Source organism: Apostichopus japonicus, chromosome 17, assembly GCF_037975245.1.
Source record: "Apostichopus japonicus isolate 1M-3 chromosome 17, ASM3797524v1, whole genome shotgun sequence".
NCBI classification, from domain to species: Eukaryota; Metazoa; Echinodermata; class Holothuroidea; order Aspidochirotida; family Stichopodidae; genus Apostichopus; species Apostichopus japonicus.
Genome location: NC_092577.1, coordinates 23,513,732 through 23,540,137, shown reverse-complemented (window position 1 = coordinate 23,540,137; position 26,406 = coordinate 23,513,732). Strand labels below are relative to the sequence as shown.

General features: G+C 42.4%; 2 protein-coding genes across 2 annotated transcripts; one reads left to right on the top strand and one right to left on the bottom strand.

The window, feature by feature from the left end:
- Positions 1–222: 222 nt before the first annotated feature.
- Positions 223–651, bottom strand: LOC139954731 (uncharacterized). Its single transcript, XM_071954649.1, has one exon. The coding sequence runs from the start codon at positions 649–651 to the stop codon at positions 223–225; it is 429 nt and encodes a 142-aa protein (XP_071810750.1).
- Positions 652–14,157: 13,506 nt separating this feature from the next.
- LOC139984491 (uncharacterized) lies at positions 14,158–26,401 on the top strand. Its single transcript, XM_071998404.1, has 7 exons — positions 14,158–14,704; positions 16,056–16,202; positions 17,778–17,877; positions 18,321–18,513; positions 18,611–18,775; positions 23,274–23,516; positions 24,671–26,401. The coding sequence occupies exons 1-7, from the start codon at positions 14,554–14,556 to the stop codon at positions 24,875–24,877; spliced, it is 1,206 nt and encodes a 401-aa protein (XP_071854505.1). The 5' UTR covers positions 14,158–14,553; the 3' UTR covers positions 24,878–26,401.
- Positions 26,402–26,406: the final 5 nt, after the last annotated feature.

The window sequence follows — 26,406 nt, the reverse complement described above, 5'->3', positions numbered from 1 at the left end:
TGGTATTTCTCTAAGCGACTTAACACTTCACCAAGGATTTGCTCATGGGTATTAATGGTTAACAATTTCTTTGACTGGTCGTCCAACTCAAATTGCTGATAAGCCTGAGTCAAATCTAATTTGGTAAACACCTGCACCCCAACTGTTGGAAATGTTGCAAACAAGTCATCCGCCGTCGGTAAGTTACACCGAGCATTCTCAATATCACGGTTTACAGTCACTTTATAGTCCCCACACAAACGGATCCCCCAATCCGCTTTGGGTACCAACAACAATAGGTGTTGCCCAGTCACTTCTGTCCACCTTGGTGATTATTTGTTCGTTAACAAGACGCTTCAATTCTGCCTCCACCTTGGGTTTCAGTGAGTAGGGTACAGACCGCGGCTTGAAGAACTTTGGTACGGTGCCATCAGCGACTTGGACGTTAGCCTTGAACCCTTCAATCGGTCTTCCTTCAGTTGCAAACACAGTAGGGTATTTGACTTTCAGCTCTTGCACTGTGACTGGTTGGCTGCCTTCCACTGCAAAAATGCTATGCCAGTCCAATTTAATGTCCCGCAGCCACTCCCTCCCAAGTAACGATGGGCGCTTCCCTTTGACGATGTATGCAGGTAGCTGATATGGACGGCCCTGATAAGTAATTTGTGCCATCCACTTTCCCAAGACAGGAATTCCCTCGGAATGTGCGGAGTTTAATCCCAGTATTCTCTAGAGGCCCCTGACAATTTCGTTGATACCAATCCTCCGATATCAAGGATATTGCAGCACCGGTGTCTAATTCCATGCGAAGCGGTTTATTACCAGCATGCAGGTCAACATACACTGTCTTTCTTTGCACCGGTTGAAAAAATTATGGTGTCAATTTCAACATTTTCCGATAGGCCTTAGTCAATTGGGCTGCAGGTACTATTACAATTATCATCTTCAACCATTCGTACCGGGTACGTGGATCTTTGAGCTTGCCTTTCGCTCTGTTTGGCCTTTTTACGACAGGCCTTGGCGATATGTCCCACCTTTTTGGTTCCTTGCTAAAAGCAAAGGAACCTATGTATTCAGGTTGGCGTGTGTGTGTGTGTGTGTGTGTGTGACGCTTTAGCTTGTATGCACGATAACTCAACAAGGGATTGACTGATCATGATCAAACTTGGTGGGTGGGTGGCCCATAGTGAGTAGATGAACCCTATTGTTTTTGGTGCCCACAAAGGTCACCAAAGGTCAGTTATGGTCCAAAAACCCAAAATACTAAAACTCCAATAACTCCCAGTGCCAATGTGGGACAAGTTGTGAACTGGTTAGGGGAACATTTTGAAACTTAACGGTCATGTGATCTGGTGACCTTTTCATGTTTTGGGGATTTTTACAGTTTCGATGCTATTTTCAGATGTCAAAGGTACCTTCCGATCATAAATATTGATAGGTTGACCCCCGTGTGACCTTTAGGTGCGAACTTATATGGGATCAAAGTTTTCGGTCGGAGTTAATATGGATGTACAGACTTGTCGTGTTGATTTTTGGAATCATCAGATCAAACTACATTTGAAACCAAGGTCAAAAGGTCACATTAGAAAAAATGTGCTTAATTTTCAGACATTTAATGCAATAACTCCAAGTGCCAAGGTGTAACAAGGTTGATATTTTGGGACAAGTTGCAAATGGTATAGAGGAATATTTTCAAACTTAACGGTCATGTGATCCGAGGTCATCAAAGGTCAATTAATTTTAAAAAACTAGTATTTTGGGTGAGAAAATGGGCAAAGAAAAAAACGTTTGAATTTTTACAGTTTTGATGCTATATTCACGTCTCACCAATCAAAAATGTCAATAGGTTTACCCCAGGTGACCTTTGTGTGTGAAGTTATGAGGTCAAAGTAAATTTTCAGACATTTAGTGCAATAATTCCCAGTTCCAAGGTGTGACACAGTTGATATTTTGGGACAAGTTGCAAATGGTATAGGGGAATATTTTCAAACTTAACGGTCATGTGATCCGAGGTCACCAAAGGGTCAATTAATGATAAAAAACTAGTATTTTTGCGATAACTTGAGAACGAATTGTCCGTTAGGGTTGGGAGTTGCTTCAATTTAATCCAATTGTCGACCCGCATCTGGGTGACCCTTGACCTCAATTTGACCTCTGGTGACCTTTTCATGTTTTGGGGATTTTTACAGTTTTGATGCTATTTTCAGATGTCAAAGGTACCTTCTGATCATAAATGTCAATGGGTTGACCCCCGCGTGACCTTCGTGTGCGGAGTTATACAAGGTCAAAGTTAATTTTCAGACATTTAATGCAATAACTCTCAGTTCCAAGGTGTGACACGGTTCATATTTTGGGACAAGTTGCAAATGGTATAGGGGAATATTTTCAAACTTAACGGTCGTGTGATCAGAGGTCACCAAAGGTCAATCAATGATAAAAAACTAGTATTTTTGTGATAACTTGAGAACGAACTGTCCATTAAGGTTTGGACTTGCTTCAATGTAATCCAGTTGTTGACCCGCATCTGGGTGACCCTTGACCTCAATTTGACCTCTGGTGACCTTTTCGTGTTTTGGGGATTTTTACAGTTTCGATGCTATTTTCAGATGTGAAAGGTACCTTCTGATCATAAATGTCAATAGGTTGACCCCCGTGTGACCTTTGTGTGCGAAGTTATACGAGGTCAAAGTTAAAAAAAATGAATGAGGTCACGGGTCAAACGTGAAAAACTCCCAAGTTGCAATAACTTGGCTACTATTTATTGGATTTTCGTCAAACTTGGTATGATGATATTGGTAGATAGTCTCCACACACTGATGTGTGTTGCAATTGATATCATGCATGTTTATAAGGGGGGGGCTAGCATTATTTTGTTCGAAAAGTTTGTCTGCACAATAACTCAACAAGGGAATGACCAATCATTACCATACTTGGTGAGTGGGTGGCCCATAGTAAGTAGATTAACCCTGTTAATTTTGGTGCTCATTTCCTGAATATTAATGAGGTCATGGGGTCAAACGTGAAATACTCCAAATTGCAATTACTTGGCTACTGTTACTAGTCGGAATTTCGTCAAACTTGGTATGATGATAATGGTAGATAGTCTTCACACACTGATGTGTGTTGCAATTTATATCAGGGCTTAGCATTACTTTGGCAACAAAAGTTTGTGAGCATAAAGTACTGTTGTTGTATTAGGGCTTTGTTAGAAATTTCCCCATGAATGGAACTAATGAACAGCAGCAAGGAACCATGAAATGTTTTCATTCTGGTTGCAATAGAAACAGGACTGTTCCTTAAAAGGGCATTCCTCTGGGGCATGGTTAGTGGCTGTACAACGATAACGAAATTGCCACTTGACCCCTCATATTTTCAGATTTCCTACCGTTATTTTGTTTGTGATTTTGAAATTTCCCATATCCCACCTTTATTTTATTAACCTGAGGTGATATTGACATTGACACGTTGAACGCGCGCTCAGCGCGCGAAAATGTTTCGTTGTTTTTTTCAGGCAAGTCGGACAGTTTTGAAGATTTTCATCCTGGAACGCCATTTTCATGCTCACTGATATGATGTGATATCTGCTGTTTGCGTTACAAGTTCGAACAGGCGCGTAGCGAGGAATTTGCCAATGGAGGGGCGAAGCCTGTAGACAAATTATCTAAGCGTGGCGCCACCATAGGTTGGCGCGAAGCGTACAAGAAAATTTTGGCCGAAAATGACTCCCAGATCGCTGGAAATGGCACTACCCACGACCATTTGTTAGCGCGAAACGTACAAGCAAATTTTGGCCGAAAATGTCTCCCAGATCGCTGGAAATGACACTTCCCAGGCCTTGTAAGTTGCATCTAAGCACTTTCTATTTTGAAATTACTTAGCGATATCATTTAAAAAAATGCTAAAATGGGGGGCGACCGCACCCATCCCAAAATGCGTCATGTTCCCCGACGACACGGTCGAGTTCGAGACCAGCCACAGTTGGTTTCATAGCACAATTCTACACACGCGTTATGATAGACCATATATAGTATATATATAGATCATTAGTGAGAGAGGAAAATGGAAACGTAAAAAAAATGGAGTTGTCGGTGTAAGGGGTAGGGTGAGGCACACTTTTACGAAATAATTGATCCGTCACTGGCTACCCTTCAGCGCTGTAATGATGTCACTGTTCCTCTTTCTCTTCCCGGTGTCTTCGCGTTTTACTTTTACTCCCTCCTTTTCTCCTTCTTCTTTTTCTTTTCCCTTCCTTCCTCTCCTCCTCTTTTTCCCCTCTTTTTTCCTTTTTTCTTCTCTTTTTCTTACCCGGGGGGCGCGCGCCCCCAACGCCCCCCTGGATACGCACCTAAGTACTGTAGTAGTATAGTCAGTATTGCGAAGTTTGGAACACTGAGAAGTTCGGACACCCTAAGAAATACACGATTTCACCATGACAACCTACAGCAAGAGCCAGTTGCACGAAAAACTTAGAAGCTACAGATATTTTTATCTCCAAAATTACCCAACCATATCAAGTATATTTTCAGGTGATTTTTACTGTGATATATTGGTTTTGGGTGTTTAAAGGCTTAGGTGTCCGAACTTCGCAGTGTCCATGCTACTTCATGCGAACATTTTTTGAAGTGTTATTTATGCTTTTCTGCTCATATATGCCTAGTAAGCATGATCAGTACGGAACTTTGCGGTATCATATGTGTTTGGTTTATGATTCGGTAGCTTTGCAAATATGAATAGGCCTTAGCCTACATCAGTGTAATATGGACATGGATTGGCAGGGAGATCACCCCACAAGAAAGTAGAACTTGAAACAAATCCAAGTTCTCATGAGCGGAGCAAAAGTAGAACTACTGTAGTGTGTAGTGTACAATGATGCACCAGGGCCTACCTCAATTTTGTTATTTCCTGTAAAGAGCATACTTATTTTGTAACAGTCAGTCTAGTATGCAGTGTGGTACGTGAGCGACAGGGGCCTATATACTCAATAAAGAAACTGTTTTCATTTCCTACTTTACTTTACCAGCACAATTATAGAGTTCCTTGCAACAAATAAATTAGTCTGCCAACTTGAAAGTTAACTGCATATCTGCCTGTATGGTCATTCTAAGTTATAGACTACTAATTTGTGTAGCCATTTCATTTTTGTCTTTTTTGTTGTTGTCTGAGCAAGGGTTACTAAGGCATTGGGTTCTTTTACTTTTTAAAGTCTAATATGCATAGGCTAGGGTTTTTACTTTGCTTGTCAATCCGCATAGCCACTTTGGATAATTCTTCACTTGCAAAGAAAAAATGTATGCATAAATTTAAACTCTTTCTATCCCAAAATAGAGTATTGCCTAATACCACCAACTTGGTAGTAAAAACGGTAACGGCTACCCCCTTTTCCTGGTTACTGTAGTGTAAAGTCATATAAGTAAGTTTTCCAAATAGAAGTCAAAACTCAACAGCCTTCTCAGAAAGTAGCTACACTAGCTCTACAGGGTCCTTTGTTGAAGTAGTGAAGGGTAATGTTCACATACTGATGCATTCATAACATGATAGTTTGCTATCACCGTTGTTTAATCAGAAAATCAAGGACAACATACACAAATCAATGTCACCAATAATTGTGAATGCCACCATTTTATGTTCTACAACATTTATCACATTTAATTTCAAGGAAACACCGTGATATTTAGTTACATGGTACAGTATTCTGCAATTAGTCTTATAATCTACTCATTTTAAGATGTAATGCTAAAAGACTAATCTACTATAAAGTGTGCTGGGTCCATTATATTCTTTTCTATTATTCCAATAATTTATGTGGTTAGCATGGTAATAGTGTGTACTATTTAGGTCACACATTGCACAATGCAGTAGAAACATTGTCTAGTGGATTACTAAAATCTCAGTGTTGGTAGAACTAACACATTATTGATCGTTCTAATGGACTTATCTGTTTTAAGAGCAACTATGGAGCAACTATATATATATATATATTTTTTGGTTTTTTTGGGGGGGGGGGGGGGTTTCCATTAATTTGCTAGTTTACATACCCATAATCAACATGTGCAAATAAGTAATCTTTGACAACCTACTATAACCCATCAAAAGACGACCAAGAAAATTGACATTTTGGGTAGTCACGTCACATGAACCTCTGGAATGTCTGAAAACAGAGATTGACACACTCTGCTCACCGTGTGATGTCATAATTGCTATACCGCGAAAATCAAACGCTGAACTAGGCACTGTTTATACACAGATAGCGAACAATTGTAGTGTATATGACTTCTAAATTCGAGCGTTTGGAAAGCAGTTACCTTAAAACAAGAACATATGAAGGTAAACGACTAGTTTGAAGAAAAATTAAGCAGGAAATTTAGTAAAATGTGTTATTTTATTAGCAAACTTTCCACTCAAGTGGAGGCATCGTTTACATAGCGGAGCGTCAATAGGTACGTACATGCAAGCAGCTTGCAGATTCCGTAATACAATTTGATCGCAAGATACCGCAAACTGAACATGCCTCATGCGTGATAAGTGATGAGAAAATGGTTTACGTTACTGTCAGCGAACCCCCCCCCCAAAAAAAAACAACAACAACTAAACGTAATCGAAGAACTAAGAGAAGACGCTGGCCTGAATCGACCAGGGTAGCATATACATGACTAAGCTGAACACAGAAAAAGTATCCTTGTCAATAAACCAAATTTAGCAGTGAATATCCAAATCCACGCTTCTCGTTAAATTCTGGGCGAAATACTACCGTGACTCGGTGTCATTCCATAGAGTTAGGTCTACTTGAAACAGGCCTTCACCAGTAACATCCCACAATCACAAGACAGTCAAGTAACGAAATAAAACGTCCGATCGCTATATAGTACCGTTTTATTCCACTCTTTGGACCATGCAGATGCCGGAACAAACATAACAGACAATATAACACATGTATCACGAACTCACGATACTGCAGTGGAATACGACAAATGACATGGATAAATGCGATGAAATCCTAACATACCCGGCGGGAGTTGTAACTCACTACATGTACTAACAATGCTACCCTATAGGCTCGGTCTATACAAGGTCTACGTCATATCAAGGGCACCGTTTGTTTTGAAAATTGGTGGGGACGTGACTATCTAAGCGGAGCGCGACCATGGGTTCGCGCAGAGCGTACCCGATTTTTTTGGGACAGATGTACCCCCACCCGATTTTTTTGGGACAGATGTACCACCCAGATTGCCGGAAATTGCTTTTCCCACACACAATTATGATAAAAAATGGATTATTCATTTTAATATTTCACGGTTTTAAATGAAAAACAGTATTTATCAAATACAAACATCATAATGAGCCGATATAAAACAAGAAATTAGTCCATCTCCACCTTCCTTCACCGCCCTTTGGGCAGTTGGGCGTGGGGTCCCATTAATATGTGGTGGGAGCTACACGCAAGTTGACGCAACAACAACAACAATGGAATACACAAACAAGACTGAACAGGGAGTCCTGCATGCCCTCCTGGTTCGACCGCTGGGTTCTGCATTAGCTCCCAGACAAACAGATAACAAGAAATAAACAAAGCAGATGAAATAGAATATTGTGCTGGAGAAAGGCGAACAGGGTCAACTAAAGGTATGATGAGCAGCATCAGTCGTTGGAGTGCAAAATCAGCCAGTGGAAGGGGAGGAAGTGGCAAGTGTGAACTTAGGAAAACCGTTACGAAAGTGAATAAATATATATATAAACTTCCATTTAACGTCCTCGTCTGAGGGACCACGCGGCTACACGCAGCATTTTGAAAACATTTTTTTTCCAATTTTTTTTAACTGTTAATTCCAGCGTTCTCAAACCACCTCTATCCATTTATATAGTCAAACTTTTGGTATTTGAGACGTGCAATAAATGTATGCTAGCTCATGGACTACATACGGGGAACCCATTCATCAACCCAAGACTATCAGTGATCGGTAGCGACGTACCTTGTGTGACCTACCTTCCTACTTGAAACATCCGAATACTTTTCTCCGTGCATCTGGTTTATTAGAAATGAATTTCTCCGCGATAATTTGGGAGTCCATCTTCTCCAGTAGGTCACTGCGTACATTGCACAGCATGAGGTGGTTGAGTCTTGATTGTGTCATCGTGCTTCTCAAGCATGTCTTTAGTCGCCTCAATGAACTAAATGATCTCTCAGCTGTACAAGAACTGGCTGGATTGACGAGGATGATTCGAAGTAATCGTTCAACTTGTTGAAACATCCTTCGGACTTCTGGGGGTCATCAATTCAAATTCATCTTCAAGGTCACTGATGTGCGTAACTGTGAAGTTCCTATGAAAGAAAGCAAGTTCCTGTTCTAAGTCGGCAGTCAGTTCCGGGTAGCGTTCAGATACAACGGCATTGTACACCCCAGTTCTAGCATATCGGTTAGTTTTCCATATTCCGTAAGATCCGTTGATATGAAATATGCATCCAGATTTGCGAGTGCGGCGTCCAAAAGTTGGAAATATTGAGGTCGATAATACTCCTCTACAGTGTTAAAATTGTGTGTTGCAGCACCTTCAATTCTCATTGGAATCTTGCGAACCCGTGGTAGAGACAACTCCTCCAAAGAAAGACTCTCCTGCCATTTCTTCTGCTTCTACAAATATTTTGTGGAACGTATCCTCCTGAAGTTCTCTTTTCAGGGATTCCACCACAGCAAACATCCCTGAAAACGGTCTGGTTCTTCCCATGTAGTGACTTATTGAAAGACTCCATTACTTGAAGTATTGGCAGCGCCATTTTCAAACCCACCAGAGTTTTGGTACTCATCAGATTATTATACAGCCCACTAGCACGGGCACCCGACGTCGAGCCAAACATGTCCGCAGCCTTCTTAAGCGCAGTTAACGCTGCTGCGTAATTGCTTAATACTGCTACGACCGCAGGCGCACGGGTCAGCCATCTTGTTGGGCAAATTGGTCTCAGTCAGGAAGGGGATTGCATTGTTTCTTCTGAAGGCAAGTTTGAGTAAAGTTCTCTCAATTTGCCAGAATGATTGGAAAATTTCCCGAGCTCTTGAACGCAATCCAGGGCAGCCCGCATTGTAACCGATTTTTCAATAGACTTGGAAGTCACCAAGTGTGAAACATGTGGACCACAATGTGTGTATATGCATAGAGGTTCGACCCTCTTTATATTTGCCTGACATCCGTTGTATTCCCCGGCCATATTTCCGGCCCCGTCATACGTTTGTGTTATGAAATTTGCCACTGGTAATTGCACTCTTAGCAAAATATCTTTTAACATCTCAGCGAGTCCTGCTCCTGTTGTGTCGCCTTGACTATATAGCCCAATACAATCTTCGCAAATCGGAAAATTTGATGTAATGTAACGGATATATCCTGTGTTCCATCACAAATTATGCCAAACTGAATAGATATCCCGCACTATATCATGCCCCATTATTTCAAGGATCTCGTTGACAATGTCACTTTGTGTATAATTGTGTTTTCTTCCTAACCAAGCAGCAAGGTTTCTGTCATCTTCACTTCGTAAGCGCAAAAGTTTCTTGAACTTCCTACTGTCGTGCTCTTTTCCTCGTAAAGCAGAACCTTCCGAAGCCAAATACCTAATTGAAGTGACTATCTTTATTAGAGCGTCCCGTGCGTTTTCTTGGTCACTATGATGATGGTAATCCAGTTGTGAAATAATATCTTTTTTTGATAAGTTTAAAAGAATTTCTGGAGCTGAACGATGTATTTCACTTTTTATCATGCGATTTAAAAGCATCTCGGGCTCGCTTCCAGCTTAAAAATCCATCAAGAAGGAATGCCTTGACTTCGATGGTAACTTTCATTAAGTAGCTTGTTTTGAACTGCTTTACAACAAGTATATCACAGCACTTTATTTAAATTAGTGTCACAGTGCTTTTTACGTGACCCGCCATGCGGGATACTAAACGTCACGGCCAAACGGCACTACCGAACCATCCCATTCTGACAAACGAAACTCAGGTCAAGCGAGCCAAAAAAAAAACATACGCCCGCCGACCTGCAGAGACAAAACGCCCAACCCCCCACTCAAACATTCCAAAAACTACAAAAGAACGATCCGCACGCAGCGAAACGAAAAACCCCTCCCCAGCACACCAGCGTCTAAAAAAGGCAGCCCCAGATAAACGGCGAAAATGGCCTTCAATTTGAAGGCGAATGTCAGACTTCACCGCCTCCAGGACTGCCTGCCAACTGGCAAATTTCCCCCTAAAAACCACATTACATCTATTCCGCCAAACATGTTTTTTCACAATACAGCAAACAAAAATAATGCGTTGCAACACAGCAACGGAACAAACTGGAGGGTCTACCCCATATAAAATGAAGCCCTGCCCTACCGACCATGAACGGTCTCCCGTAACACGGTCGGTCCAGGTCTGGAACCACTCCCAGAAGTTTACTACAAAGCAACAATGGCAAAAAACATGAGCGGTACTCTCTAAGATGTCACAGCCGGTCCTTGGGAACAGTCCATCACCCAATCACCAACCCCCATCACCCCCGCCCGATCGGGAAAATGGAAGGCAAAACAAAACGTGCTACTACAGTGTCATGGTCAGAGAGCGGACAGCTGAGCGTCTCGCAACCCGAAAATTTAAAACTTACGGGCGCATACACTCGATCTATCCTGGAGGCATCTTCTCCGTTCGGCCTCACCCACGTATACGCCGTACTACACGGGTGCATATACCTCCAGACATCGGCTAAAAGGTGTGCCGAAGTGAATCTGTCCAGCTCTGTGATCCCAGCGTCAGGACTAGCAGACACAGAAGTCCCGAGTCTGTCAAGACCCGAGTCTGGGACACAGTTAGAGTCTCCGACCATGACACATGGTGCACTACCAGGAACAAAGGAAGGTAGCGTGTTAAAAAATTATCGTCTAGCAGAAGGCCGATTGGGAGCATACACATTGCAGTGGGAGATGTTACCCTGTGGATACTTGAACAGAATGCAAACCAATCGGCCCTCGTGATCCGTCTCCACCCTAGTGGCACAACCCGCCTGACGAGGTCACAGAAGGATGACAGTGCCACAGGATGAAGACGAACCAAACGAAGCATGCAGCCCACCACCCCACTCATAAGCCCATAGAGGGACATCTTCCAAAATATGTGTTTTTGCAGGCAAACGCAGTCGACCTCCATTGAAATACAATATTGGAAAATGCGACTGCGCTTGCGATGATCCCTCATGCCATTGACGTTGAAAGTGGCAACTGAAAATGTATGGGCCATGAGAGGGCAATGAGACAAAACTACGCCGATGACGGTTCTGTAAGCTTCAAGCGAGCTCTAGACGACATATCGTCGTCTGAGTCGTCGCTTGACCTTTTTAGAGAGGGTTCCCCCATCTCGTCGTACCAGCTCGTCCCGGTGGCACGTTTCGGCTCTACGATCACCGAGTCTCCGGAGTCGCTGTCAGACAGAGCCTCCGGAGACCCGATGACTACCGAGTCCCCGGAGTCGCCGTCGGACAGAGTCTCCGGATCTGGCGATACCGGCGACGGACTGGGGACGGAACTGAACGAGTTGATGGGGGAAGCTGGTGGAGACTTTCTCGGTGCGGGCACGGGGTTAGGGTCTGCAACTACGGGGGAGGGTGAACCAGGTGCGGAAGGCGAATCCTCACCCGGTTCCCCTTCCTTGCGTGGAGCTTCCTCCGAGGCAGTAGGTGCGTCAGAACTCTGCGACTTTGATTGACCCCCGCTCTTTGTCATAAACACATAAGAGGAGGGACAAGCGCGAAAAACATGTCCCTCCTTCCCACAGAGTGAGCACACAACTTCGCTTGGGCAAGCAGAGGTATCATGCCCAAGACGAAGGCAGGGCCCACACTTTTTGTTTGGGCAGCTCTTGGCTTCGTGCCCGGTCTCCCCACACCTGAAGCAGGTGCGGGGCTGACCGGGATAACGCACGTGAGCTTTATGCCCGGCAATAAACAGGAAGGAGTGAATGTCCTGCTTTAGGTCGATCCGAACCTGTCGGTGCCCGTTCAAAACCCCAGGGGCCTGTGCGTAGGAGCACACTTTGGTGTGCTTTTTACGTGACCCGTCATACGGGATACAAAACGTCACGGCCAAACGGCACTACCAAACCATCCCATTCTTACAAACGAACCTCAGGTCAAGCGAGCCAAAAAAAGTACATACGCTCACCGACCTGCAGAGACAAAACGCCCAACCCCCCACTGAAATATTAAAAAACTACAAAAGGACGACCAGCACGCAGCGAAACAAAACACCCTTCCCCAGCACACCACCGTCCAAAAAAGGCAGCCCTAGATAAACGGCGAAAATCGCCTTCAACCTGAAGGCGAATGTCAGACTTCACCGCCTCCAGGACTGCCTGCCAACTGGCAAATTTCCCCCTAAAAACAACATCACATCTATTCCTCCAAATAAGTTTTTTTACAACAGAACAAACATAAATAATACGCTGCAACACAGCAACGGAACAAACTGGAGGATCTAATCCATACAAAACAAAACCCTGTCCTACCGACCAGGAACGGTCTCCCGTTAAACGGTCGGTCCAGGACTGAAACCACTCCCACAAGTTCAAAACAAAGGGGCAATGCCAAAAAACATGGGCAGTACTCTCTAAGCTGTCACAGCCGGTCCTCGGGCACAGTCCATCACCCAATCGCCAGTGATACCTTTTCAGATTGGTCACCAAGGCACCGTGTGCAATTCTCCATGCAAGGTCACGGAGCCTGCAACCATTCAGCCTTGAATGCACCGAACGCCATACTTCGACAGGATGACGTCCCTGTACAAAAATTGCATTCAAGGCCCTATCCCGCAACGAACTGTGAACGAGGGCCGGCTGTGACAGGTCAACAGGGGGCAACTCAATCAGAGCGGAGCAAATGACACGCACCACCCTGTTTGGAGTACTACTATGCGGTTCTCTGTTGCTAAACAGCGCCGGGACCCATCGACGCAGGTGCAAACCGCCCCAAAAACGTAGAAAATATGAACAAGGCAACCCTGGGTCAGTTACCGCTACAAACAACTGCTTAAATAACAAACAAGTTAACTTACTTCCCAGATGAACCACCCCTAACCCACCCTTCTCCAGTTTTTGGTACATTACCGCCCTTTTGACAAGCTCTGTACCACCCGACCAAATAAATGAAAATATCGCTCTCTCCAACCGCACCAGGACGCGACGCGGAATTGGATACACCGCGCCCGGGTACCACAAGATGGGCGAAACAAAACGATTAACTACGGTGACTTTCCCTAGGATCGAAAGCCAGCGGGTGCCAAAGGTTTCGAGCCTGCTCTCAAATACCTCAGCCCTCTCGCTCCAGGTGACATCACCAGGTGCATCGTAGCCGAACCATATAGCATTAATTTTGATATTCTGATCCGACCACGACGCACACTTTGGTAGCCTTGACAGCCCCAAACCGACCTAAAACAGTTGTGACAAGTTCCTGACGCACCTCTAGTCCTACGTCCATACGGAACGTTCGTATGCCGTAACTGTCAAACCATCGACATTACTCAGCAACGTGACACCCTTCTGCCGGGTCACGTCACTGGTGAACCGTAAGTCATACGTGTTACGACCCTGGAGAGCCTGCAAAGCGTCAACCTCTCCAGGAACCGCAACACCCTTACTTTTCCAAATACTGAACACTTGCACCGGTGGAACCGCTTGTTCACCGGTGAAAGTTAACTTAACAATACGGCTATCACGGCGCGACGCCATGATATCGCAAGGTGGCTAGGCCTCGGAGGAGCAAGGAACGAACCAAAAGAAAAGTAATGACAGTAAAGTAAGAACGATATGTTGAAAAGAAACAACGCCTGTAGCACGCACCCACGCACGTACGTACTAACAGAAAATACCACGCCCGCCTGGCGGGAAGCACGGTACAGTGCAATACAGTAGAATATAGTAGATATCTACTACAAGCTGTAGTATATGGAGAGCGAGAGCAAAAAACACGTCTGCACTCCACGAATATGGAACGCGAAAAGGGCAATCTTATTTCGTTGTCTAAACTAAGTTTGTTGCTGTCTAAACTAAAGTTGTTGCTGTTGTTTTTACCATGTTGTTGCCTAAACTTACGTTGCTGTCTAAACTTACGTTCTTGCCTAAACTTACGTTGTTATCTAAACTTTTGTTGTTGCCTAAACTTTCGTTGTTGCCTAAACTTACGATGTTGCCTAAATTTCCGTTGTCTAAACTTTCGTTGTTGTCTAAACTTTCGTGGTTGTCTAAACTTCCGTTGTTGTCTAAACTTCCGTTGCTGCCTGAACTTACGTTGTTGTCTAAACTTTCGTTGCTGTGTAAACCTACGTTGCCGTCTAAAGTTGGTTCTGTTGTCTAAACTTACGTTGTTGTCTAAACCTACGTTGCCGTCTAAAGTTGGTTCCGTTGTCTACTTACGTTGCTGCCATCGGCGCTGTTCAACAATTGCTCAACGTGATGTAAATGAAATAACTTTTCGCTCGAAATTCAACTTGCGCCGCATATGCTAACTTCTACTATACGCACGTATAACAATTAATATTTACCGAGCTATTAGTCGACAGACATGGCGGAAATCGACCAATTTAAGCAATATATTTACTTGGGTTACACGAACAGGAAGATTGCAGAGTACTTGGGATGCTCTGAAAGGACTGTAAAGAGTCGGAGGAAAGAATACAACCTTCGAAACAAAGATGTTCAAAGTGCAGTGCATGGTACGTCTGCCTAGTAGTAGTACATTATCTAGGTTGAGAAATAGAATTACTCTAGGTCTAGGCTAGGCCTAGTAATATTGCCACATACATACCGTTATCTACCAGTAGGCATGTTATTATTAATAATGACCAGTTGCCAGTCCAGCAAACTCGTCCCCTCGATATACAAACCCTGGCAGATTCTCCTCTCTAAATTCCAATCTCGTAGCCCCTTCACAAACTTCCCCCAATTTAAGATCAAGGTCTAGAAACATTTAGCATGCTGCAATGCATTTCTAAGCTTGTAAGTTGTAACTTAGGCATATATGTAGCAAGAGCATTTTTGGGTGTTACAAAAACGAATGACAATTGCGTTACACATAACGAATGACAATATGTTGTACACACTAAAAAATTAGGGTGGGGGTCCTGGTGGAGGGGGCACACCTAGGGAGGGATTTAAAGCGAGCGGTTTTAGATGCCAAATGATGCAAACTGCTCCATTTTTCACCTATATTTGTATTCTCTTTGCTGTATATTTACAACCTTATCATTTTAGAAAATTAAAAAAAAAGATGGGGATTCATGTAACAACCCCCCTCCACTGTGGCTACAGGCCTGTCTAAGGTAAAACTGTAACTGTTCAAATCCAAAGGAATACGGTTATATGTACATTACTACTAGAACTTAAAAGGCTAGGCTATATATGTGGTTGACAGTCAACGTGCACCTCGCAAACATGCCCTCCACTGTCAGCAAACTCTCCCCTGAGTATAAGGTTAAAGTTGTGATTAATTATTTTATATGTCCTAAAGGCAACACAGTCTGTTGAAAAGGTTAAAGGCGAAGTTCCATATATGGTAATACTTGTATTCGTGCACTGCAGGGTTATTGAAGGGAAAGAAGTTACACTTGTACTTGAAATAAAGGAGACAGGGCTAGGGTGTGAGCATGGAATAGACATGATGATGTCATTGTCTTAAAATTTGTATACATCCGTTTCCTTAGCTATATTATTTGTCAATATACACTATTAGTCCATACTGCACATTCTGTAGGACTACTGTAGGATATGATAGGAGATGGGAGAGAATTGAAGAAAAAAATCATCAATTTTGTATACAATATGGCAGCCTCCATGAATAGACAAGTGGTTCTTTCAAATCCTGTTCTTAACAAACTATAAAAGATACTGTACTTTCATGGGAATTTCCATCACAGTATGAACATTTATTCTCTGAATACGATCACCATGGTTTCATTTCATGATGTACATCAGTGTTTAGTGCATCTTGGTACATTACACTAGTGTACTTCTTTTCTTCTTCTTCAATCATTAGCATGAAAGTGAAATTATCTATTTTCTGTTTAGATGCAGAGTTGGATGAGATGGTGAAAGCTGCTGTTGGAAAGAATCCATCCTATGGTGAGAAGATGGTTGGTGGTCTTCTTGCATCAAAGAATGTACATGTTCAACGTGATAGGATTAGACAGTCCATTCGCAGAGTTGACCCTGATGGTATGTTGTTAACATAACAATGTGGAACGCAGTGCTAGTTTGTAAGTAATACATGCATGTATAAATAAATAAAATAGAACAACTACTTTTCAGGTAACACGACCCCTGCTTGCAACAGTGATGAGTACAGTGGTTTACATCTTAAACATTTTGATATAGTGTTTCATCCCCTCAATTTGAGGGAATTATGAGGCAACCTACATGCAAAATGTCTGGAATATTCTAAATAGCTTAATCATTCTGAGCCATATACTGTACACCACAAACTATCATGTGAAAATATCACTGCGTACAAATAATGTGCGTACAGATGGATGCATCATCGATCTCCTTTGTAGAGTTATGGACTCAGTAAGGAAGTACATACGTAACTGTTCCAACTTTATCCGAACTAAAACACAGGGCACTTATCTCTAACAATTTCATAAGGTACTCTCTAACTACTTATGAGCCATGTAATTACTTCAGCTCACCCAAGGCAAGCTCTGAACATACACTTTTAAATTCATTACATGTTAAATTGATACAGAAGGCAAAGTACTTCACCTGAAGAGTGAGTAATACAATTTACATAGGCCTACGGAACAAATTTGCCTTTGAAAGTATTATTTCAACATGCAAATTTGGATATACTGTATGTCGGTTGCTGTGACGTTCACCAAGAAAGGTAATACAATTTTAGTTATACAACTGCCCAGAATAGTGAATGTTGCAAATAGATGTTAACTTATTATAACCTCCACATATGACCTCCAATGAATTTGTCAGTGCCTGAGTCAACTTTATTGTAACACCTGATCCCCATGTGCAACAGATTGAAGGCAACATCCCTTACATGAGTTACATTTTGAGTGATTGCTGGTTTCGGTCTCTCCTTTATATTGTGTAATTGACAGTTGATATTCTATATTTGTACCAGTTTTTATTCCCTTACATCAACTTATGATTGTCAATAATAAAAAATACACAAAATTCATGGGGAAAGGAGCAGTTTGACTGAACATTATGACCTTTCACCATCTATATTCATGTGAAGTTATGTATATTGTACTCATACATTCATCAGCAAATGATTGTCACTAACCTTGGTCCTGTCACTGACAGTCTCTTGGAAGAGAAGCAGATTAAACGATTTTGTATTTTGACCTTTCTTGATGTCCATGATATTCACCTTTCATCCACCTACTAGGTGGATTGGTTGCCCTTCATCAATTGACAACTGCCGTCAACAGTGGTCAAAATGAGATGACAAAGTCTTTTGAGGAGAAGTATACATGGAAATGTTAAAGAACTCATATATTGACCAATCCTGCTCTCAGTTGAATTTGTGTAGGTTACCTTCTCTGAAAAATGACTGTCCACTAGTTTGAAGAACATTCCAAATCCCATTTTAAAGAATCCAGATTCCAGATTTGATGTTTTCTTTCTTTTGACATCCAGTGACAATATTTAAGTGGTATTAAAGTGGGTTGGTTCATGGCTTTTGTGTTATGGCTTTTGCGGCATGTCATATTTGAGTTCCTTACTCCTTGAAAGTTCAATTGTCTTAGAACAAAACACCCTTTTCCTTTTTAGGAGTGGAGAACAGAAAGAGAGTAGCGCTTCACAGAAGGCAGTACAGTGTTCCTGGCCCTAACTCACTCTGGCATATTGATGGAAATCATAAATTAATAAGGTAGGCCTACATCCAAATATGCATTTAGGAAGTTGACATAAAGCATACATGCTTAACATATACTGTCATTGCCTTCTGCAGCTGGAGGCCACCCACATGTTAGAAGATGTGTGAAAATGGTGATTTCAAAAAAATTCAAGTTCTTGAATATTAAGCAACGGCTGATATTGTATGGAGGCAGACACAGTATTTCAATCCTATAACAATCGACAGTAATGATATTATCATATGTGGATTACACAAATTGGATGCTGTGTGTGTAATATGTGGTAACCACCAGTGGATGCTTTGTTTGACATTGCTATTAATTTCTAAAATAGGACTACTGTACAGTAGTACTTGAACAATATGGAATCATCATGGTGGTAATTCATGTTTGTTTTGTAACTTAAAAGATTAACTTTGATAATTAAACCAACTGTTGATCATGTTTAATTTTTAAGATGGCGTTATGTAATACATGGGGGCATTGATGGCTACAGCAGAATTCCAGTTTTCTTAAGGTGCTCCACTAACAACAGGGCGCACACAATGCTTTCTGCATTTAAGGAAGGTGTTTTTCAGTATGGGTGTGTGCTTTTTACGTGCAAAGAAACGGACACGGACCAAAGGTCAACAAAACCAAAAACAATCCCAGTCTGTTTAACAACCACCAAAAACCCAACTGAAAACCCACAAACAGAAATCTCTCACTAACCCAGAAATGTATAAAAGTATGGGTTGCCCACAAAAGTATGGGTTGCCATGGACAGTCAGATCTGACAAGGGTGGTGAGAATACCAGTGTCTGTGCATTCATGATGGCACATCCTTTAAGAGGGCCAGGGCGTGGGCACTTCATTACAGGAAGGAGTGTCCACAATCAGAGAATTGAAAGACTTTGGAGAGATATGTTCACAGTAAGTTTTAAGCTCAACCCACTAATATCACTTAGTGTACATGGGTAAATGTCTGTCTCTTTGTTATAAAGCCTACTTCTACTACAATTGGTGGCTGATTTTTCTGAAATTTGCAGTGAAGGTACCACACTGGGATACAACTTGTTCATGAAAAGATGCTTGGATAAAGGGAAGTGGAAATTTAATGCAATTTCCATCTTTTTTCAGTTACAGTTCTCAGTCCATCCTTCAATGGAAGCTGGTCACTTCGCCAAACAAGCATTTCGCCCAACTTTACCATTTCGCCCAACCAGCCAAGCCTAAAGTAGTGTAATCCTCCCAATATACCCGAAATAACTGCTTAGACAAGCGCAGTCGCATTTTCCAATATTGTATTTCAATGGAGGTCGACTGCGTTTGCCTGCAAGAAACACATATTTTGGAAGAAGATGTCCCTCTATGGGCTTATGAGTGGGGTGGTGGGCTGCATGCTTCGTTTGGTTCGTCTTCATCCTGTGGCACTGTCATCCTTCTGTCACCTCGTCAGGCGGGTTGTGCCACTAGGGTGGAGACGGATCACGAGGGCCGATTGGTTTGCATTCTTTTCAAGTATCCACAGGGTAACATCTCCCTTTGCAATGTATATGCTCCCAATCGGCCTTCTGCTAGACGAGAATTTTTTAACACGCTGCCTTCCTTTGTTCCTGGTAGTGCACCATGTGTCATGGTCGGAGACTTTAACTGTGTCCCAGACTCGGGTCTTGACAGACTCGGGGCTTCTGTGTCTGCTAGTCCCGACGCTGGGATCACAGAATTGGACAGATTCACTTCGGCACACCTTTTAGCCGATGTCTGGAGGCATATGCACCCGTGTAGTACGGTGTATACGTGGGTGAGGCCTAACGGAGAAGATGCCTCCAGGATAGATCGAGTGTACGCGCCCGTAAGTTTTAAATTTTCGGGTTGCGAGACGCTCAGCTGTCCGCTCTCTGACCATGACACTGTAGTAGCACGTTTTGGTTTGCCTTCCATTTTCCCGATCGGGCGGGGCCTATGGAAGCTTAACTGTCGGATTCTTGGCGAGGCAGAGTTCCGCCAGGGTTTCGAAACCAGGTACAAGGGATGGCAAACATTGAAGCCGGCCTTTGCTTCTACATCCCAGTGGTGGGATGATGTCAAGTTGCGCATCAAACGCTACGCAATTCAGTATTGCGTGACCCGCGCACGGCGCCGAAGAGAAAAATTCTCGAAGCTGTGCGCGGAGGTGAAGTTTGGCGACCCTTCGGCTGTCATCGCTTTGCAGACTTATCTCGATGAAAAGTACCACGGTGCCCGCGTCAGGGCCCGTGTCGAAGCGGTGGAAGCCGAGGAGCGCCCTTCACTGAGGTTTTACCAGTCCGTAAGCTCATCGGCGGGTGACAGACGCGTCCCATCTGTGCGCGCTACTGATGGGACCGTGGTTAGTGACCCTCACGGCATTGTCCGCGTATACAAGGATTATTATTCGAGTTTGTTTACGCGTGGCAACGTCGACTTGTCGGCACAGGCCGATTTATTGAGGGGAATCTCAAAAACCGTTCCCCACGATGTCAATGAGATTTTGGGGGGCGGAATAACCACTGTTGAGCTTTGGAAGGCGCTTTCGAAGATGAAGAATGGCAAGTCCCCGGGTTCGGACGGGCTTCCGAGGGAGTTCTACCGAACCTTCTGGGCATTAATAGGACCCGACCTCAGAGCCGTCTTCGAGGACGCCTTCCAAAACGGACTGTTAAACCAAAGTCAACGTCTGGGCATGATTACTTTGCTGCCCAAGTCTGGGGACCCCTTGGATCCTCATAACAAGCGTCCAATCACCTTGTTAAATGTAGACTACAAGTTGCTGGCTAAGGCTTTGTGCAACCGCCTTGCACTGGCTATGCCGCATCTTGTGGGTGATCTCCAGACTTGTGCAGTCAAGGGTCATTGCATCCAGCAGAACTTGTGGTTGATGCGCGACTTGACCGACTTTGTTATTGACCGAGATCTGCCATGTGCATTGGTGTCTCTGGACCAGCAGAAGGCCTTTGACATGGTGGATCGGGGGTTTTTAATGAGTGTATTGGAGACGTTTCAGTTGCACCCGTTTTTTCGTAAATGGATTTCTGTTTTGTATCAAGAAAGTTTCAGTTCTGTTATCGTAAATGGGTTTTGTTCGGAGGTTTTTAACGTGGAGAGGGGGGTGCGCCAGGGGTGCCCTCTGTCTCCATTACTTTATGTTTTGTTTAGCGAGTCCCTCTCTCGTCTTTTGGACAGGGACTCAAGACTTGTTCCATTCGTGTTGCCAGGGGGCGCCAAAGTGAAATGCGTTCAATATGCAGATGACGTCACGTGTGTTGTTTCGAGTCTGGGCTCCTTTCGTGCCCTCTCGCAGGATTTATTTATCTTTGAGAGAGCTACCGGGGCGAAGTTGAATCCGGAAAAGACAAAGGGCCTTCGCCTTGGTAGCTGGAGATACAGAGACTTGCCATTCGGTGCATCGTGGTCGGATAAAAATATCAAAATTAATGGTATATGGTTCGGCTGCGATGCACCTTGTGATGTAACCTGGAACGAGAGGGCTGAGGTATTTGAGAGCAGGCTCGAAACCTTTGGCACCCGCTGGCTTTCGATCCTAGGGAAAGTCACCGTAATTAATCGTTTTGTTTCGCCCATCTTGTGGTACCCGGGCGCGGTGTATCCAATTCCGCGTCGCGTCCTGGTGCGGTTGGAGAGAGCGGTATTTTCATTTATCTGGTCGGGTGGTACAGAGCTTGTCAAAAGGGCGGTAATGTACCAAAAACTGGACAAGGGTGGGTTAGGGGTGGTTCATCTGGGAAGTAAATTGACCTTTTTGTTATTTAAGCAGTTGTTTGTAGCGGTAACTGACCCAGGGTTGCCTTGTTCATATTTTGTACGTTTTTGGGGCGGTTTGCACCTGCGTCGATGGGTCCCGGCGCTGTTTAGCAACAGAGAACCGCATAGTAGTACTCCAAACAGGGTGGTGCGTGTCATCTGCTCCGCTCTGATTGAGTTGCCCCCTGTTGACCTGTCACAGCCGGCCCTCGTTCACAGTTCGTTGCGGGATAAGGCCTTGAATGCAACTTTTGTCCAGGGACGTCATTCTGCCGAAGTATGGCGTTCGGTGCATTCAAGGCTCAATGGTTGCAGGCTCCGTGATCTCGCATGGAGAGTTGCACACGGTGCCTTGGTGACCAACCTAAAAAGATATCATTGGCGATTGGGTGATGGACTGTGCCCTAGGACCGGCTGTGACAGCTTAGAGAGTACTGCTCATGCTTTTTGGCATTGTTGCTTTGTAGTAAACTTATGGGAGTGGTTCCAGACCTGGACCGACCGTGTTACGGGAGACCGTTCATGGTCGGTAGGGCAGGGCTTTATTTTATATGGGGTAGACCCTCCAGTTTGTTCGGTAGCTGTGTTGCACCGCATCATTTTTGTTTGCTCTATTGTAAAAAAACATGTTTGGCGGAATAGATGTAATTTGGTTTTTAGGGGGAAATTTGCCAGTTGGCAGGCAGTCCTGGAGGCGGTGAAGTCTGACATTCGCCTTCAAATTGAAGGCGATTTTCGCCGTTTATCTGGGGCTGCCTTTTTTGGACGCTGGTGTGCTGGGGAGGGGTCTTTCGTTTCGCTGCGTGCGGGTCGTCCTTTTGTAGGTTTTTGAATGTTTGAGTGGGGGGGTTGGGCGTTTTGTCTCTGCAGGTCGGCGGGCGTATGTTTTTTTTTGGCTCGCTAGACCTGACTTTCGTTTGTCAGAATGGGATGGTTCGGTAGTGCCGTTTGGCCGTGACGTTTTGTATCCCGCATGGCGGGTCACGTAAAAAGCACTACTATCGATATCGAGCGGACCTCACTGTATTTACCTAACACGAAGTAACATAACCCAAAATGAATCAAATCGAAATAGTGAATATGAGTAAAAACATGCTGGTTGGCCGAAAGGACCAGGCTGGTTTGGGGAAATGGCAGTTGGACGAAATTGTTGTTGGGGGAAGTGACCAGAAAGCCCTTCAATACTATTGGTACATCATATGGTAATGAGCTTTATAGTGAACTGGGTAAGGGGTGATACACCTTATGGATGACACATACATACATAAGCGCTTACTACACACATAAGCAGTAGACAAGACAGGTACACTTCTACATAATGACATTTTGTTTGCCGTGTCCACCGTGCTTTTACATTTGTGTCTTTCTAGGGGCTGTTATTTGTTTGAATGAGTGTAATTACTTTTACTCAGACCCCCCCCCCCTTTTTTTGTTGTTGTGAGAACTGTGTTTACAAGTAGTTGACAACAAACCTTAAATCAACTCCACAAAATACATCACACAGTTAATATGTTTTGTTTCATCTGTTTATCTTTTCTTATCACTCCATGTACAATGTAATGGAAATAAGTAAATAATAAAAAACTATAAGTGTGAAATAATTGTGCTGCAACTTCAGAGTGTACATTGGGATTTGTATTTCATTCAGGGATGTGCCAGTGTCTACTACAAACTGTTTACAAAGATGGAGGATGAAAACATTCTGGATGTTAGAAATGAAATCGACCTTGCTGCCCTCCATCATGTGTTCTTGCCAATCATCAATAACCACCTGGATATTTTTCAACAGAGTTATCTTCATCACAAACTAAGAACAGAACATAACAAAACTCCTCTTCAGCTTTGGCATTCTGCCATAGGTTATGGTTTTCCTATGGACTTCATCACTGAGGTAATTAATACTAGAAACAGCAATTTGCATTTCTACAGAGCATTGCACTATTTGCCAGTGTCAATATTGTGATAATTTTCTTGATTTTGTCCCTTTATAGAATTGATAATGCCATCTTTTAAGTTATTGTTTTGTGTTGGTAGGAGGGATGGAACATTCTCACAAATATTAACACCAAATCAAATACCACTCAGTTTAAGTAACATGGCTTCAACACCTCACAAATCCTAATAACCATGAAAGGTTAATTCAAGACAGAATTTTCTGTGCCAAAATTGATAATGTGATAACAAACCGTTGTTTGTTTCTGTCATAGGTTCTTCAGTTGTGGGATAAGGTTTGTTTACTAAAATGTTAAATTCCCCTTCATTGATTCCAATGCAAACAACAAACTTGCATTGCATAAGTAATGACATTGCATAAGTTATTTAATCAGAATTATACTAGTAAAAAGTTGTTAGCAAAGTGAAAGAATCATATAGCTTAATGTCCTTAACATTGTAATTGCACACTTTGAGTCCAACTGACCTAGCATTTGTCACATCGAGTTATGTATACAACACAAGGGTTGTGATGGTAACAAATTAGGTTATGCAATGGAAGGCCTGCTTTGACTTGACCTCAAAACATCTTCATGGGCCTTTTCTTGGGTTAACTATTCGGGTTTTTTATATTCAACTTGAAACTTTGAAATTTTGTGATACTGGGCTATCAACGACAGAATAGCCCCTAAATGCACAGCATTATTGCAGTTCATCACTTAAGGAATATCCATTGTTATTGTAAACCTAGAACAATTGTAATGCAATATGGCTGTGACTATTGCTTTCATAATCCTTCAATCTGTTTCATGGTAATTATTGTGTGGGTTATTTCATCAAAACTTATGAATATAATCCAAATTAGAACCCCTCCCCCATTCTATATCCTCCCATAACTGTGGCTGATGCTCACTCATAATGTATGGGATCATTGAAATGATTAACAGAATTTACAGGACCTGCCTTTCTGTTAAGATTGAGAACTCAATTGAAGATGTAACAATGAAGACCAAGGAGACTACACAACAATATCTTTAGTGTATCCTATTTTGCAACATTGCCACTGAAAGCAATGTAACAATTTTACAGTATTGATATTATTTTTTTATGCAGGCAGAGTTTCAACAGTACATGCCAGAGCAGGCAGGGAATGAAACCGCAGCTGTCAACATCCCTGGAGGGATATTACTGAATGAGGATCAGCTTTTAGCTCTCAATGATAGTTTCAGTTTAGATGTTGCTAGCCTTCAAGTTGAAGAAGACCAAATCAGTTACTTCAGTGCTGCTAAGGAATTTATCTACAACCTCATTTACCATTAAGTTAAACCAGTTTAGCAGAAGTAAACTAAGCACATTGAAGTTGAAACAAGCTATATTATAATCAGACCATACAGTAAATTGTTACTATTACTACACTTCCCACATTTATTCTTCACATTCTTGACATTGTCAGGGAATGTTAAAAAAAAAGGTCCTGTTTGGGTAAATGGAGAAATGGTTTGGGGAAATGTTTCCTAACTTTATTACAAAACAATATGAAAGCAAAAATGAATTCAGGCAAATCATATGTAGTTTACTATATTTAAGTAATCCGTTGAATGACCTTACATGGAAACTTGACCTCTACTGAAAAATTGTTACTCTAAACCCTTTAACTTTAGCAAAACTTAAAAGACCTTGTTTTTTCCTAAAGATCCCGACCAAAAGGCATATGTGAATGCTTCCAAAATATGTGGAAACATATGCCCAAGGTCATACAAGTTCAACACAGAATGTAATTTGCATTATAAATTGGCATATAGGAAATGTAAGTGCAGGTTTAACTTTTAGTACAAAATCTTTAAAGAAGTAAATTTTGGTCTCACCTAAAATCGCACTTTCATATACATTTTTTACCACATCAAACCATTTTGTAGGAAAACAATTACTGGAATGTAGCTCTAAACCATCCTTTGACAAAGAGCAAAAAAAAACTTACATTACCCAGCCAAAATCTCTAACAATGTTTAAAAGCTTCAAAACTATGAAAATATATGCCCAAGGTACTACCTCTCCAACCTAGAAAAGATTTTGCACCATATAATGACTTAGTCAGCAAATATTAGTCCAGGCTTGTTCAGGCACCGCCACGGGCGACTGTACTTTATGTCTCGCAAACAAGATATGCGTACTCTACAAGAGACACAAATGACGCTTTAATGAATACAGTTATTTGTGTGTAAATATTTTTTTGTATGGATTGTAATAAATGAATACCTTTCATATTGCTTTCGATTAATCTCTTGTTGTCATAATTTTTTTACGTTTTTGTTAAAGAAGCATTCACCACTTGTTTCTTTATATAAATGTCTACTGATTGTACTTTGGTAAAGAGTATAACTGATCCAACATCTTTTCAGTAAAGCCCAATGATTAAACAGTGTAATATATCAATATGAGCTATTCCTAGCTTACCTTTACTTTCCAATACCTTTTCCTTAACTAAATTTTTATGACACCTTTATACAAAAGAAATACAAAGAACTAAAACAGAAGTTGCATTACAATTCATCTGTGTAATGCTTCTAGTTCACAGAACAGGTGAAATTCTATAGACTGGGAAAACGCCCCCTATGTTTAATTGTTAGCACATGTTGGTAAACCAAACCAGCTTGCAAGGAAACACAAGAATTTATCACCTCAAACTTTGTTAATAATACAAACATGGATTTATATCATGGTAAGTAACTACATTTTTGTACAAAACTGATATAACTGTGCACCTGGTAAAATAATGTATTATTGCATTAATTGATAGTAGTGACTTATAATATAACCATTTCACTTCAGTAAACCATGATACAATTCCA

Bases quoted from the DNA above. Each gene is read 5' to 3' on its own strand.
- LOC139954731 (XM_071954649.1), bottom strand. From the start codon at position 651: ATGGCACAAATTACTTATCAGGGCCGTCCATATCAGCTACCTGCATAC.
- LOC139984491 (XM_071998404.1), top strand. From the start codon at position 14,554: ATGGCGGAAATCGACCAATTTAAGCAATATATTTACTTGGGTTACACG. The intron at 14,705-16,055 runs GTACGTCTGCCT...TTTTCTGTTTAG, and splicing joins TGTTCAAAGTGCAGTGCATG to ATGCAGAGTTGGATGAGATG. The intron at 23,517-24,670 runs GTAATTAATACT...TTTTTTATGCAG, and splicing joins CTATGGACTTCATCACTGAG to GCAGAGTTTCAACAGTACAT.